The sequence below is a fragment of the Euprymna scolopes genome, chromosome 45 (assembly GCF_053919585.1).
Source record: "Euprymna scolopes isolate OS-2025 chromosome 45, ASM5391958v1, whole genome shotgun sequence".
Taxonomy (NCBI): Eukaryota; Metazoa; Mollusca; class Cephalopoda; order Sepiida; family Sepiolidae; genus Euprymna; species Euprymna scolopes.
The window spans coordinates 41,755,330-41,770,681 of NC_136526.1; the positions used below are offsets into that span (position 1 = coordinate 41,755,330).

The window sequence follows — 15,352 nt, forward strand, 5'->3', positions numbered from 1 at the left end:
ATGCTTACCAAACTAGCCAAGTCTTGCTTCCCTGTTAAAGGGGTGGGAGGACAGTGAGGGGTAAGAAGAGATGCTGGAGGGGGGGGGCAAATAATGCTTTTGAACTTCTACCTCCTTTAGCAATATTTAGAGATTCAGATATTAAAAATTTACGTAAATGCTGCGTTGAGTGGGTTCCTATGAAAATGTACCCCTTCTTGTATGGGATAGCTAAACTAACCTATCCTTTGCATGTTGGCCGGGCCGTATCTCCTGTGATAGGCTCATCGGCACTGAGATGGACACTTATTCAATCAGGAGAGCCATCAGCGCACTAACGACCACAATGTTTGTTTCTGGTTCTCAACCCTAAGCCACCTTAATGGATCTCAAGCTTGCTACTGTGAATGTCCGGGGTCTAAGGTTCGACTCTTGGGGTGGATATCTGTTGTGTACAAGAAACTTATCTCATTTCAAGTGACCATTTGGCTAAGAGCTATTGTGCTTACTCAATGTGCTTTAATTCTCATTCGAGAGGTGTTTCTTGGTTAGTTAAAAGATCATTAGATGTGGTGTGTGACCTGTGCTATATAGATCCAGAGGAAAGGCTGTGTTCTGAATGATATCGTAAAAAGTGGAGCTTTTTGTTTCATTGTGGTTTATGCGCCTTATAGCCATATCGAGCTTCTTTTCTTCAGTTTTGTTGCCCGTACTCCCAGCCAGGTAACTTTCAAGCATGGTAGGGAGAGATCCTACCTTAATTGCAGTTGCCTTGCCGTTAATGTTCCAATTTAAAATAAATTTCATCTCTCTTATTATTAAAATGTGGTAAGTAAAATAAATCAAGTTGTGAAATAAAACTATCCCAAAAATGATTCTGATGATCTGTTTTCTGCCGTCTTTTTCATTTTTAGGAAATGACCGTCTTGGTGCTAAATGAAATCCAGATTGTATGGAAAACCAGTGTCCATCTGTGCCTCATTCACTTCCTGGATGATCTTGCCAACCTCCGTAAAACGCTACCATGTAAGTCAAAATAACCATTCCATTTAGACATTGTGCTGACATTTTCGCCATTTCGGCAGAACTACAATTTTGCTGACTGCAACCCCATCTAGAAAGATGCCACCCCCTCTCTAAAAAAGGGGCAATGAATTCGCTATTTGCAATCCATGTAGAGGTAAGCATGGTTGAAGCTGGTCAAAAAAAAAAATGGGTAACCATTTGCTCTATTTGCTCTCTGCTTATCTCTGCATTGCTTCCAGTTGTCCTGGGTTTATTTTTGCCACTTAAATCAGACAGTGCTGACTCAGGAGAGATGTGGATAGAGATTGCGCAACCCTTGCTTCACAATTGCATGCGCAGACACCCTTACAGGGGTATCTATTGTCTCTGGAGACAGAACGAAGGCCATTCTATCTTGTTGAACATGTTTGTACAGGAAATGAGCAATGCCTCCAGAAAACCGGTAATCTAGCATATGTTACAGAAGTAGACATCATGATTCTGGGGCCATAACTACAATCCAATGGTATCACTAGAGTATTTTTTTACCTCCTTTTGAGGAGGTTAGATACAAGGTCAGGTGTGGGTTAATGTTCCGTCTCATGAAGACTACGTGCTCCATTGTCTAGAGTGTGTTTGAAATCTTATGATGGAAAGTATAAACACCTCTTCAAAATCAAAACTCAATAGGTTTATTAAAACTGAAGAAGGTAAAAACTGAAAACAGGATAAAACAGAACAAGCATGAAGCTTGGTGTGGAAAGGGAAAGCAGAAAAAAATACTTAAAATTGAATAAGTTCAGCGAGCAAAATACCAACAAAATAGAAAAGCAAGAAAAGAAATCAAAGTCCCAATGAGAAAACAAAAGAAAGGAAAACTTATAGCGAAGGTTGGACGTCGAGGAAAGAAATATCGAGGCAGTAGCAGCTAAGACCTTGTGGCAGTTACCCCATAGAAAGGGAAAAAGAAAACACCGGTGTCAGCAGTGAAGGGTCACAAGTTGTCCCCTCCATAGAAAGGGAACGGTGAGGGGGCAGTAAAAAGAAAAACTTTGAGTCACGACAGTTAAATAAAAGTGTTTCTGTGGAAGAAACTGGATTCAAACCTCGCACACCCAGGTTTGTTAGTCCATGTCGTTAAGCACTTAGTGACCATCACCCCAGCAGAGTCACAAAACTTCTGCAAAACCTCATGATGGTCTCCCAGCCACTCAAGTTCCTCACTTACATTGACAGTGTGGTGCTGAAGGAGTGGATGTCTTTGATTAACCGATTTTCCAAGCATTATTTACTTGCTGCGTTTGCTAAGAATAAAAGTTTATATTCGTAGGACAAGTTTAAAGTGCAGCAGCTCCTCGAAATTCTATTGAACACATGTATCAAGCGACTGAACTGGTTTTTTGCCTTGGGAATTCCATATCATTAATGTCTTTATTTCAGCAACTCTTATATTTACAGGGAGTTGGGCAGCGAGATATCAGTTCATGATACACTTGAATTGCTGAAGGGAAACAAGAGACTGCAATGAACTTCCAGAGTCACTATGGCATCTGGGGATCTCTACAGTGTAGGGGTGGGATTTTGCTGCTTGTGTGGTTTGTCGGTCGTATTTACATCGAAGGGATACTAGTACTTTGAGCTTGTCTGAGTATTTACCATTAAAGTACTTTTAAAACAAGCACAGGGATGCCACATTTCGGCGATGGAACAGAGGTTGGAGTTTGGCCAACAGTGCAAGACCTATTAGATTGGCAACTCTTTTTTTTTTTTTAACTATCTAGGAGCAAGAAACTAGTGACAGATGCACCAGCCCAGATGTGAACAGTAGCGTAAAATGGATCGAATTGTCACAAATCAGTTTATTTTCAACTAATGAAATCTCATTTAGTGTTTGGTGTTGTTATGCAAAAGTTTTTAATGTGGGGAAAATCCAGTTCCACATACTCTGGATTGGAACAAAACTAAACAAAAAAATCGCCTCTATCTATAAGGATTTCTCTTTTACTGACCATGGAAGTACAGACCAATTAGAACAGATACTACGCTTTGTACAGGGTGGGGCAGAGCAACTTGCTTATTTAGAATATCATTTAAAACACAAGTAATTCAGGTATACATGTAATTCTTTGAACTGCAACTAGTACAACACTTAAATTTTATTTTTTTTTACCAATTTTAAAGATGATATCAGTAAGATGGTACGCATTCTTCTCTATACACTGAGTTAAACAAACGTTGAAGTCTCAGTCAACTCTTTCCAGTATATCAATGGGTATATTGGCGACAGCTCAACGAATGTTATTTTTCAGGTGAGTCAAGGTGATGGGACGATCATTGTAAACAATTGATTTCAGATATCCCCATGAAAAACAGTCACATGTTGATAAATCAGGTAACCCTTGCGACGATTGAGCGACCGCTTGAAAAAAATGCCTCAACAGCGAAAGCGCGTTCTAACTTCATCCACTCCATGATGCTCACTGGGGTTCCTGAAAAATAAACAAAAAATAAATAATGCACATTAAGAACCAAATTTTAAGCCCCACCCTGTCAAATAAGTCCATCCCTACCATCCTGGGTGTAACCATTGTTTAGGGTGCCAAATTTAAACAAGCAAGTTGCTCTGCCTCACTCTGTATTATTTATTGGCACAAAACATAAAAAATTTACATTGTAAATATTTTCAAATAAATTAGGCACAAGACCATTCAGATACTGCACTTTCTTCATAGTCAAGTGAAATTGAGTAATTATTTTCAACTTGGTGTTGTTTTGATAAAATTTGCATGTTAATCATTTCTTTTTATATTTATTTATCTTGTTTATTTATTTATCTTGTTTATTTATTTATCTTGTTTATTTATTTATCTTGTTTATTTATTTATTTATCTTGTTTATTTATTGATTTATTTATCTTGTTTGTTTATTTATTTATCTTGTTTGTTTATTTATTTATTTATCTTGTTTGTTTATTTATTTATCTTGTTTGTTTATTTATCTTGTTTATTTATCTTGTTTATTTATTTATTTATCTTGTTTATTTATTTATTTATCTTGTTTATTTATTTATTTATCTTGTTTATTTATTTATTTATCTTGTTTATTTATTTATTTATCTTGTTTGTTTATTTATTTATCTTGTTTGTTTATTTATTTATCTTGTTTATTTATTTATTTATCTTGTTTATTTATTTATCTTGTTTATTTATTTATCTTGTTTATTTATTTATTTATCTTGTTTGTTTATTTATTTATTTATTTATAAGGTTGCTTGAAGTCAGGTTACTATTTTCAGGCATGGGCAATTTAGCTTTTAATGTTGATGTTTTTCAACTTTATGCACATGATAACGTGTCTTTTTTTTTAATTTAATTATTATTATTTATTTTTTTTTTTTTTGCAAAAGAGTCCCCAACTTATCAAGGCCCGGAGGCCTCTTAAGGATGAGGGTTAACGAGTGTCAGTGGGACAATATCATAGTAATCGTTAGTAGAGTAAATTTGGTAAATTGGATTACTTAAGCAAACGGGTCATCAAGAACCTGCCCATGTTGGACTTGGAGACCACCATATTGTAGTCAGTTGGAAAGCAGGGAATCTGAAGAAAGTTCCACAGGCATGCAGTTCCAAGAAAGAAGCTTTGTTCATGGAATCTACGTTTAGTTTTAGGAGCAGATAAAGAGTGGGGGAAATTATTGATAATGGTTTCAGCTAGACAAGTGTTTTTTTTTTTTTCATGAAAAAAGGTAAGGTGGGACCATAGATTGGAGCTCAGACGAGCACTTGTATCTGCATCAGAAAACAAGTCTGCTACGGAAATAGCCCAAAAGAGTTGCCAAAAATACGCATTGCAAAAAATTGGAAGAATGAGCTATCCAACGTCGTGCCAAGTATTTTCTGGATGAATTCACCTAGGACTATATAGATAAGGAAGACTCTATAGACTGGCTAAAAAGAGGATCACTTCACTATGATCAGGAGAGGATTATAATTGGTGCCCAAGATCACATTTGATAACCAATGCTTTTAAAAAGATGAGTCGTCTCAGCAAGTGGGGGTTCTGTCATGAAGAACTAGAGGGTGTGAGCCACCTGACATCCATTTTGGATAAAATATATAAAATGAAACATAAGTTTAGTAATTGTCTGTACTTTTGAGATGAGGTGTTTTCATTGATTGAGATTGTCGGACTGACTTCCTCATCTTGGTTGTTATTGTCACAACGTTTCGGCCGTTTTGCCCTCCGGCCTCCATCAGGTGTTTTGTATCGAACTGGGGAACCGTTTGTTAGGAGTCTCGAACCCAACCCTTTATTATTATTATTATTATGGGGGTACCGTGTTCGGACTCCAGCTAGGCTCTGGGTCATAGTTGCTGATTATCTGTTTTGAATGTTACTTTTTCAGTGCCTTCGTTCAGGATTGAACTCAGCACCTTTGGGTAACTGTAAACTTTGATACAACGTCTAGGACCACTCGGCCATATGTCACTAGGACACTACAAAACAAGGCAAGGCCGGAGGGCAAAACGGCCGAAACGTTGTGACAATAACAACCAAGATGAAGTCAGTCCGACAATCTCAATCAATTTATAAGTTTGTTGAATTAAAAAAAAATTATATCTACATTTTTATGTTAAGATTAGATCCTAAAACCGGGAGGATGGTCCAACCAACAGCATGACAAGTATATTCTCGATCAATTCACCAAAGACTATATAGATAAGGAAGGTTCTCTATACTGACTAAAAAGAGGATCCCTCTACTATGATCAGGAGAGGATTATAATGGCTGCCTAAGATCAAGGCTTTATGACCAGTGCTTTTAAATAAATGAGTGATCTCAGTGTTATGTAATCGCCGGGCAATGCCGGGTAGAAAGCATTTATTCATCTATCTATCTTTCTATCTATCTATTTTATTGTCTCTCTATCTAGCGAAGTAAACAATAGATATATATAAATAAGGAAAGCTCTATAGACTGGCTAAAAAGAGGATTGCTCCACTGTGATCAGGAGAGGATTATAATGGCTGCCCAAGATCAAGGCTTGATGACAAATGCTTTTAAGAAGATGAGTGATCTGAGCAATGGCAGCAAGTGCAAGTTACGTCACAAAAAAGTGTGAGCCACCTGACATCCAACTGTAATGTTCTGCTGGGGGGGGGGGGATACTATACGACGGAGTGTGTAAATATCTCCACTGGATGATCTGTACAAAGTTGAATATTGAATGCAGCAGCAAGCCCTGGGAACATGTTTACCAGAAAGAACAGTTGGAAATAAGTTATACACCATCCATCACTATGACTATGCAATCCCAGCAGGCACGTACCTAGAAAACGGAGCTATAAAACTTAACATAGTGATATGGGACAAGAAGGAGAAAGAAGCAACCATAGTAGAAGTTAATTTCCTCCAATGATGCCCGGTTAAACACAGCTGAGAGGAAAAAGATAACGAAATACCAAGGTTTTATGTACGACATGAAAAGAAACAGGATCTGCTGTGGCGGAACTAACCTATGTTATCTACTAATAGACTATTCCAATCTCAGTAAATACCGGAACACTAAGCCATAAGGTGTGTCAGTCGAGATCCAGTGTGCCAACCTAGGTTGTTCATCGGCTACGACGAATAACCTACCTATTGTATTCTTTGCAATACATGTTGTTACTTTATTTTGGCATTCTGTTTTTCTTTGCAACCCTTAACAGATCTATAACAGAATTTTAGGAAGATCTCTATCACTCCAGTAATTATCAAAGCAACTGGACTCATGAAAAAGAATTTCAAAAACTACATGGCAAATATACCCGGTGAACCAAGTGCAAGAGAGATTCAAACAATTGGACTCAAAAGCATGATCAGAATCTTAAAAAGATCTCTCAATTGGATTATCTGAGTTAGTGGGTATATGTTTGGCATCCGGTAGGATGCCCTACCTCCAGCTTGAACAAACTGAAAAGAAAATTAAAAAAAAAAAAAACAAGGGAAAAGAAAAAGAGCCATTTGTCAGTTGAATGATGAAGAATATTACGAAAGAATTGAAAATGTTAAATGGAACTAACAAAGTTTCATAATTTGTAAGAACAGTTTATGACAAGTATTTGTTGACATTGGATTTGGAGATGACCATGTTGCAGTATGCATGAAGCAGTCTCGTGCTAATGTGTTTCACGGATGGGAAGTTCTTGGAGAGAAATTTTGTTTATGGAAATTCTGACTAACTGCTGCAGTATTTTTGGTGTAATTAAGGGGAAGGTTACAAAAAATTGGAAGGTTATATTTATAAACATGGGAGATAAAAACTGACCAATCAAATGGAACTATGCTCAGCTACCAACCAATCAAAAATTGGAATCACTCCATAAAATATACTGAATCTCTTGGAATTATTTAACATAACTTTTTGTCTTCACACAGAAAGAAACTCTGCTTTTTGTCTTCGCCTGCAAGTTTTTACAATTCAAAACTACTTCAGATTGGCTACCTATCGAAAACTCTTCGCCTGCAAGCTTTTACAATTCAAAACTTCTTCGGATTGGCTACCTACCAAAAACTCTTCGCCTGCAAGCTTTTACAATTCAAAACTTCTTTGGATTGGCTACCTACCAAAAACTCTTCATCTGCAAGCTTTTACAATTCAAAACTTCTTTGGATTGGCTACCTACCGAAAACTCTTCGCCTGCAAACTTTTACGATTCAAAACTTCTCTGCAGTGATGCTGCTATTTTGTTTGGAACAACATTGCATTTTATTTTCTAAAACTAAAAAGGCTTACAACTCAGAAATGATGCTAGGCACATGGCGGAAGAAACAAAAATTCTTTTCGGTTGTCATAGATCACAAGGAGTAACAAAAGATCGGAGCTCAGTTGAGCATCTATCTTAAAGATAATAATAAAGAAGAAAAATACTAGTAATGTTTGATTTTTGTGAAAAAAGGGCTTACTCCAGAATACTTTGATGGTGCTAATAGCAGAACCCATTTTTAAAAACCTGTATAGTGAAGAGATGGGAGTAAGGAGTATTTACGTTGACGGAGTACAAGTGCAGTGAGCTCATTTAAGAGAGTAGAGAGTAAAATTTTAGCTTACTTTCACAGCTTCGTGACTCTCACTTCCCTTATTTAGTCATCACATTTCATGAGCGAGGTTTCTGATAAATGGAGAAGAATTGCTACTTTCTGAGTCTGAATCTATTCATAAGTGCTTCTCTATTATTATCAAAAATCGAAATATTGAATTTCAAACAAAACCAAAAGTATCTACTTAACCAAAAATGATGAAAAAACAATAAGTTGGTTGGTTGGTTGTTTTTGTTTTACGGCATATCAACCCTTTTCGGGTTATTTAATGCCGAACCCAAAGATTTTGAAGAAAATTTTTAATAGAATATATTTGCTGTTTTCAAGTATGTTTCTATTTAACCCATAATTGGAACCCTAACAGGTACTACCACTCCGGGTCAGAGTGAACCTGGGAGCAATGGTAATTAAAGGGTGGCTCCACACTCCCCAAAGCCCACAAGCTGGGGCCTCACCACTGGATATAGTTTAAGGTCATATCCAAGACCCCCATTGAGGGACTTTTACCCTCTGCAGGGGGGCAGTCAGTGTATTCTAATGCCCCACCGACAGGGCCAGAAAAAACAATAAGATAAAAAAAAAAAATTTATTATTAATGAAAAAAGTTTTTGAAGATCACCAGGGAAAATTTAGTTTTGCTAAAAATATAAATAGGAGAGTTCGAATTGTAACAAGGGAGGTAATTATTTTCTGAAAACCTTCAAAATCTTAGGCCAATTTAGCAAAACTTAATTCTCTTTAAGGGTCTTTGAAAACTGTTTTCATTAATAATTAATTTTCTATCTTATCGTTTTTCATAATCTTTGGATATGTTCATTATTGCGACATGACATTTAAGTATATACCATTGGTTTTACTTGAAATTCAAAATTTCGAATTTTACTCCAATAACGAAGAAGCACTATTCATCTAACACTTATCCTTGTTTAGTTTTTGACTTTAAAGCACCATTTCTTAGCTCCATACATCAAATGGCTTGATGCCTTTTCTGGAGTGACTTCCATAAAAAAGCAATGTGTATTCCATAAAGTCATTCAAAATGCGGCATTAAATTTTAAAAATGATAATTTTGTCTTGTTTTTAAGTGTTATCTTCAAGTAGCCAATCATATGAACCCCGGTTGTTCAACCTGGGGTAACATTTACCGTGGAGACTTCTTATTTCCATTACATTTTATCACTAGTGTGACCTGTGGAAAATCCACAGTGGACTCTTTTATACGTAATATAATGATGTTGGCATTCTGTTAACGTTCAGCATAAATGGAGGTGCCCTGATATTGTAGCCCTTTTATTTATCTAAGCTAGCAGGGATGCCCGGCATAGCCCCGTCATAAAATATGCTTAAATATGATATTTAAAGAGTTGGTATATATTATTATAGAGTCAATTTTCTCTCAATTCTTATGAAGTTATGATTTCAAAAATAAAAATATATATTCATATGACTTGGATGCATCAGCTTAAATCGAAACCAAAACTTATGACGAAAAAAAGTATATGTCTGAATATATATATATATATATATATATATATATATATATATATATGTGTGTGAACTTGAGTTCCTTCAGCTATGATCGAAAACAAAGCCAAAACTTATGAAAGATTTTTGATAAAATTATTTATTACAAGAAATGGAAGGTCATAACAATCAAACAACATTCACTCAGAAGAAAAAAAAAGATGTAAGCATGACGCACAAAATAAATAACACATGCCAAGAGATTCAATACAGGACATGAATTGGGACAATTACATCGAGGGCATTGCCAAGGCTGCTGCAAAGAAGGTGGGCTTTCTCTAAACTGCTAAAAATGTAAGGAATATAATTGCTACATTTGAGCTTGTGTATTTGCCACAAGTCTCTCTTTCCTAGACAGGATTTAAAAAAAACGTCACCAACCTAATATTTCCTGCACTATCAACCAAACTCCAACCCCTGTCCCATCACCAAATGTTGCATCCCTCTGCCTGTTTTAAAAGTATTTTAATAAAACATGTTCTGATGAACTCCAAGCACTTGTATCCCTCCCCATATCGTAAAGACACCTGAATTAACCTGACAAGCAGCAAAATCCAACCCCTACACTGCAGAGATCCCTAAATACCGGAAAGCCTTCTCAAATAGTTTCTTCCCTCGGACTGCTAGACTTTGGAATTCCTTCTCAGGCCCTTGCTTCCCTAACTATACTGACATGCAGAAGTTCAAGTGTAATGTGAACAGACATCTCGCTGCCCAACTCCCTATATAGTATCCCTACGAATTTGGTCCCAAATAGTAACCTTTTATGTCAACGTGACACTGTGCCTTTTTTTTTTAGTGAAAAAATAGTAAAACAACAAAAAAACTTAATATATGAGGTGCCTTCAATAAGTTTCCAGACTTTTTTTGTATAGGCACTTAAAATTGTCATAGATTCTTGAAAATTCAATATGTTATTTCTATACATCTTATGATATGACTGATCAATTTTTATGACTTCAGGTTTAAATGAACAGCTACAGCAGGAAATGGAATACACCCTACTAAAGCCAGATTGTCACAGCTGATTAATTTTGAAAATGCAATCTGGACTTGAGGGCACTTCAGAAGAACAATACGCAATAAAAATCTGTTTTACACTTGAAAAAATGTCACAGAAACATGCAAAATGATTCAGACTGCTTTTGGGCCATCTTGTATAAATCAAGCATCAGTTTTTGAGTGTCATAAGAGATTCAAGGAAGGCAGGGAGTTTGTGAGGGATGATGAGAGATGTGGGAGGAGTAAAGAAGTTGAAACACCAGAGTTGATTGGCCAAATAAAGAATTTCATGGATAAGGACCGTCCTGTGTCTATAGAGAGAATAAGTACACAGTTTGATGTCAGTGTGAGAACTGTATACACAATTAATTGTGAGGAACTGAAAATGCGAAAAATTTGTGCAAAGTTTGTCTCAAGGATGCTCCATCCTTGTCACAGACTATTTGACGAAGATGGGCATCAAGACAGTTCCTCACTCTCCCTAATCCAGACCTTGCTCCCTGTGACTTTTGGTTATTCCCTAAGCTCAAGGAAAACCTTAGAGGCTGTTGTTGTGAGACAATTGAGGAGATGAAAGAGGCTGTGATGAGGGTCATTGACATGCTCACACAAGAGGCTGTCCATGGGACCTTCTAGAAGTTGTTGGAACAGTATGACAAATGCATTGCAGCCAGAGGAGATTACTAGAGTTTCATGTGTGTACTATCAATAAAAGTCTGGAAACTTATTGAAGGCATCTAATATGCTATCTGAAATGTAACATTTTCAAAACAATATTTTTTTTTTTTTTAAGTATCATCTTTAAGCAGCTCCACGCGTAGCCAATCATATGCTCCCACAGTTGCTCAACCTGGAATATCAGTGAACATTATTCTTCGTGGAAGGACGATTCTTTCTGGTCATCTTCCAAGAAACCACATGTATGTCTTTAAATACTTCTTTTTTTTTTTTTCATTATTTTTTTTTTTTTCTGTAATGCTTGGAAAATGTATTTATTCAGAATATTGTTCCTTTCCATTGAATGACTCTTTAATAATATGAAAGCAGAAACGGTGCTGGTTTACAATGATAAAACAGTTAAATATATCCTTTTAAGCAAAAAACATATCACTTATGTAATTGTCATTCTGAAAATATCGATATATCCAAATATTATGAAATTTGATCAAGTAGATAATTTTTTATACGTAAAAGTAATTTTTACGAAAATTGTATATTCCACTGTTTTCTTCATACTGATAGTAAGAATATGGCAGGAAATAGGTGAAATTGAATTATCTCCCTTTGTTTCCAAAGATCCTGCGACATTATTGGCGGCCATTAATTTTACCATAATAACTATGCATGTTTTTTTTAACTATCAGCAGATGTTCTATTCAATCAAATTTCGTAATTTTGGGATATATTACTATTTTCGAGATGACGATTATGTGGAAGGACGATTATTTCCCAAAATAGCATATGTATGTCTTTGAATTGTATTTTTTTGGGACTTGTACAGTTTAGTCCAGACATTCAAAAATGAAAATATCAAGAAAAGGTTATATTGTACGTATCCATTTTGGACTGAAGATCTCGAAAAAAAAAAATTTCATTTAATTTGATCCAGTAGTTTTTTTTTTGTTTTTTTTTTACAGCGGTAAAACACATTCTTATGAGAGCTCGTTAAAGTCAGCCATTTTGAAATTTGCTGAACACGCCACGGGGAGATAACTCCATGTAAAGCGCCGATACTCCCTCCCCATCTTTAATTCTAGTTTTTCTTCCTAAAAATCAAACCTTTTGCTTGGTATCATAACAAATTGTTTTTTCACTGTAAAAAAAAAAACACAAAAAAAAAACCTACTTGATGAAATTAAGTGAAATTTTTTTTCGGAGAACTTCATTCCATAACAGATACGTACAATTTAAACTTTTTTCATTTTTTAATGTCTTGACTAAACTGTACAAGTACCATTTTTTTTTTTTTTTTTTTTTGTTATAATTTTGTAATGCTTGGAAAAATGTATTTATTCAAAATATTGGATTTTTTTTCTTTGTTCCTCGCTGTCAAATGATGAAAGAAGAAAGTTTTCAAATATTCATGGTGATGTGTTCAAGTGAAATTCTTTAGGTTTAGAAAAATATGAATGATGCTTTAATAATATGAAAAAAAAAAATTTTTATAAATTAATCAAGATTTTACCAACCAAATTCTCCTAGAAAATTTTTGTTGTGTGAGGACGAGCATTACCACGAAGGAAGATGAGTCATTTACTGTTGATTAAGGAATATCGTTTTCAGGTCAACATGGATGAGAATATTGTAGAGAAATATAAATAATGCTTTAATAATTTGAAAGAAAAAGTTATAAATTAATCATGGTGACATATTTAAGGAATAACAATATGCATAAAATAGATTATAATGATTTAAAATGCCTCTTAGATACAAACTGGCAAAAACTTTGAAAATAATTATTCATAACAATAACAATCTTTGCTCTCTTGATTCCATCTGCCAGTGAGCTCATAAATGCCTCGTTTGTAAAATTTTTTAGATTTTGATGTGAAATATGAATCTGACTTATGCTTAATCTCCTTTTGGGATGGTAATCTAAAGCTACCTAAATGGTTTTGTAATCCTCAAAATAAATGATAATCTGAGCTCAGGAGAATAGACTAGATGGGACAAGATTTCTCAACTAATTTCTCCTAAGAAATCTTTGGTAAATAGTGCTGTATGAGAGTGAGCATTATTATGATGGAAGATGGCTACGTTTCTGTTGACTAAAGAGGGCCGTTTTTAGGTCAACATGGGTGAGAATATTGCCCCCCCCCCCCCAAAAAAAAAAAAAATTATGAATTATGCTTTAATAATCTGAAAGAAAAAAGTTATAAATTAATCATGGTAATATTTTTAAGGAATAACAATATACATAAAATAAATTACAATGGTTTAAAATGTCCCTTTACGAACCAGAAAAAAGCAAAAAGAAAAAACTTTTGCAGTGACCTGATATTTAAAAAGCTAAGGAATAAGATTTAAATTTTAATAAAATATATCCTTTTAAGCAAAAAAAAAAAATTATCACTTATGTAATTGTGATCCTGAAAATATCAATATATCAAAATATTATGAAATTTGATCAAGTAGATAATTTTTTATACGTAAAAGTAATTTTTATGGAAAATTGTATATTTCACTGTTTTCTTCCTACTGATAGTCAGAATATAGCCGAAAACAGGAATAATTGAATTATCTCCCTTTGTCTCTGAAGATCGTGTGACATTAATGGTGGCCATTGATTTTTACTATAATAACTATGCATTTTGTTTTTTTTTTATTGGGGGACAGGATTACATTACGGACAGAAACTTTGGTGATGTCAATGTCACCCAATGAATTATTGACGGAGATCAATTGGATGGACATTGAATTTGATGGTCATGCCATCTTCGATGTGGAGGTCAGTAAAACTTTTACTTTGTTCTTACTTTGCCATATCAATGCTGTAATTTAGTTAAGATTGTAATTTAATGTGATCAGATCAAATCTTATGGTCTGCCTGATAAATCTGATGTTTCTGACAAATAATGTAATTTAATTTTCACTTTCCATTCTTAGAAATGTAACATAGCATAGATGCACGTACGCAAATATATACGAAATGACATTTTTTTTTTTTTTTTTTACACGGTGGTCACCACTTATCAAGGCCCGGAAGCTACTCAGGGATAAGGGTTAATTCCAAGTACATTACGTTAGTGTGGAGATTTGATGAAGTGTTTACTTAAGGGGGCGGTTCATTAGGAATATGTTAACGTTGAAGACATCCAAGTTGTAGTCAGGTGGGAAGCAGGCAGACGGAACAGAGTTCCACAGGCATGCAGTTCTAAGAAAGAAGCTTTGTTCATGGAATCTACGTTTTGATTTAGGCACAGATAAAGAGTGGGGGAAATTTTTGACAGTGGATTCAGCTAGACGGGTGTTTTTCGTGAAAGATTGGTGAGGGGGGACCAGAGATTGGAGTTCAGACGAGCACCTGCCATGGAAATAACGATAAAACAAGGATATGCTCGCAAGTCTCTTCTGTGGGAGAGAGGTTGCAGGGTAGAGAAAAGAGCATCTTCCACTAAGCCACGAAGTCTATTTTGTACTCTGTCAAGGCAGGATAGGCTGTTTTTAGCAGCTCCTGCCCAGATATGGCAGCAGTATTGCATCAGCATTAGGGAAAAAACAAATACTTTAAAAAGGAGATCACACTAGAAATAGGAATAATATTCAAGATCATGTTAGAGGTGTGGGTATTTATTTGCTCCCCCACCGAGCAAATTAGGCACAAGGCCGATTTTTAATGTGAGGAGTGAAGGGAGGGGGAAGGGAAAAAGGGGGACCAGCTCCCGAGAGGTGGGAAATGGGAGCTGGTTAAAGGTCAGGTATGTGGGGTTGCCCCCACATCTGGTCTTTGCTTGCAGCATCTGTCGGAACAGACACTACACCTTGATCTTGTCGCCCGGGCCCCTGAGGGCTCTATGATCACGTGAGGAACGTCACAGCATTAATGAGAGAATGAGGAAATGTTGTTGTATAACATAAAAAGTGAGTTGAAGTTCTTTTCTATTATTTACTTGCTTTGTGACTGAGGCCACAGCGTGTTGGTCCCCGAACAATGTTACAGAAAGAATTATTGGTTCTTGTCTAGAATTTCCCTTACATTGAAAAAAAAAAAAACAAAAATAAAAAAAATCTGTATCATGTACATATCCGTGACAAAACG

The 15,352-nt window shown here is 35.5% G+C and overlaps 1 protein-coding gene across 2 annotated transcripts in view; it reads left to right on the forward strand.

Annotated features, from left to right (window-relative positions):
• Positions 1-15,352, forward strand: part of LOC145269494 (protein hobbit-like) — a 387,158-nt gene that overhangs the window by 219,677 nt on the left and 152,129 nt on the right. For both annotated transcript variants that reach the window (XM_080125227.1, XM_080125228.1), the window contains exons 21-23: positions 894-1,005; positions 11,387-11,513; positions 13,930-14,041. In XM_080125227.1, coding sequence (XP_079981353.1) covers positions 894-1,005; positions 11,387-11,513; positions 13,930-14,041 — 351 coding nt within the window. The remainder of the gene's footprint in view (positions 1-893; positions 1,006-11,386; positions 11,514-13,929; positions 14,042-15,352) is intronic.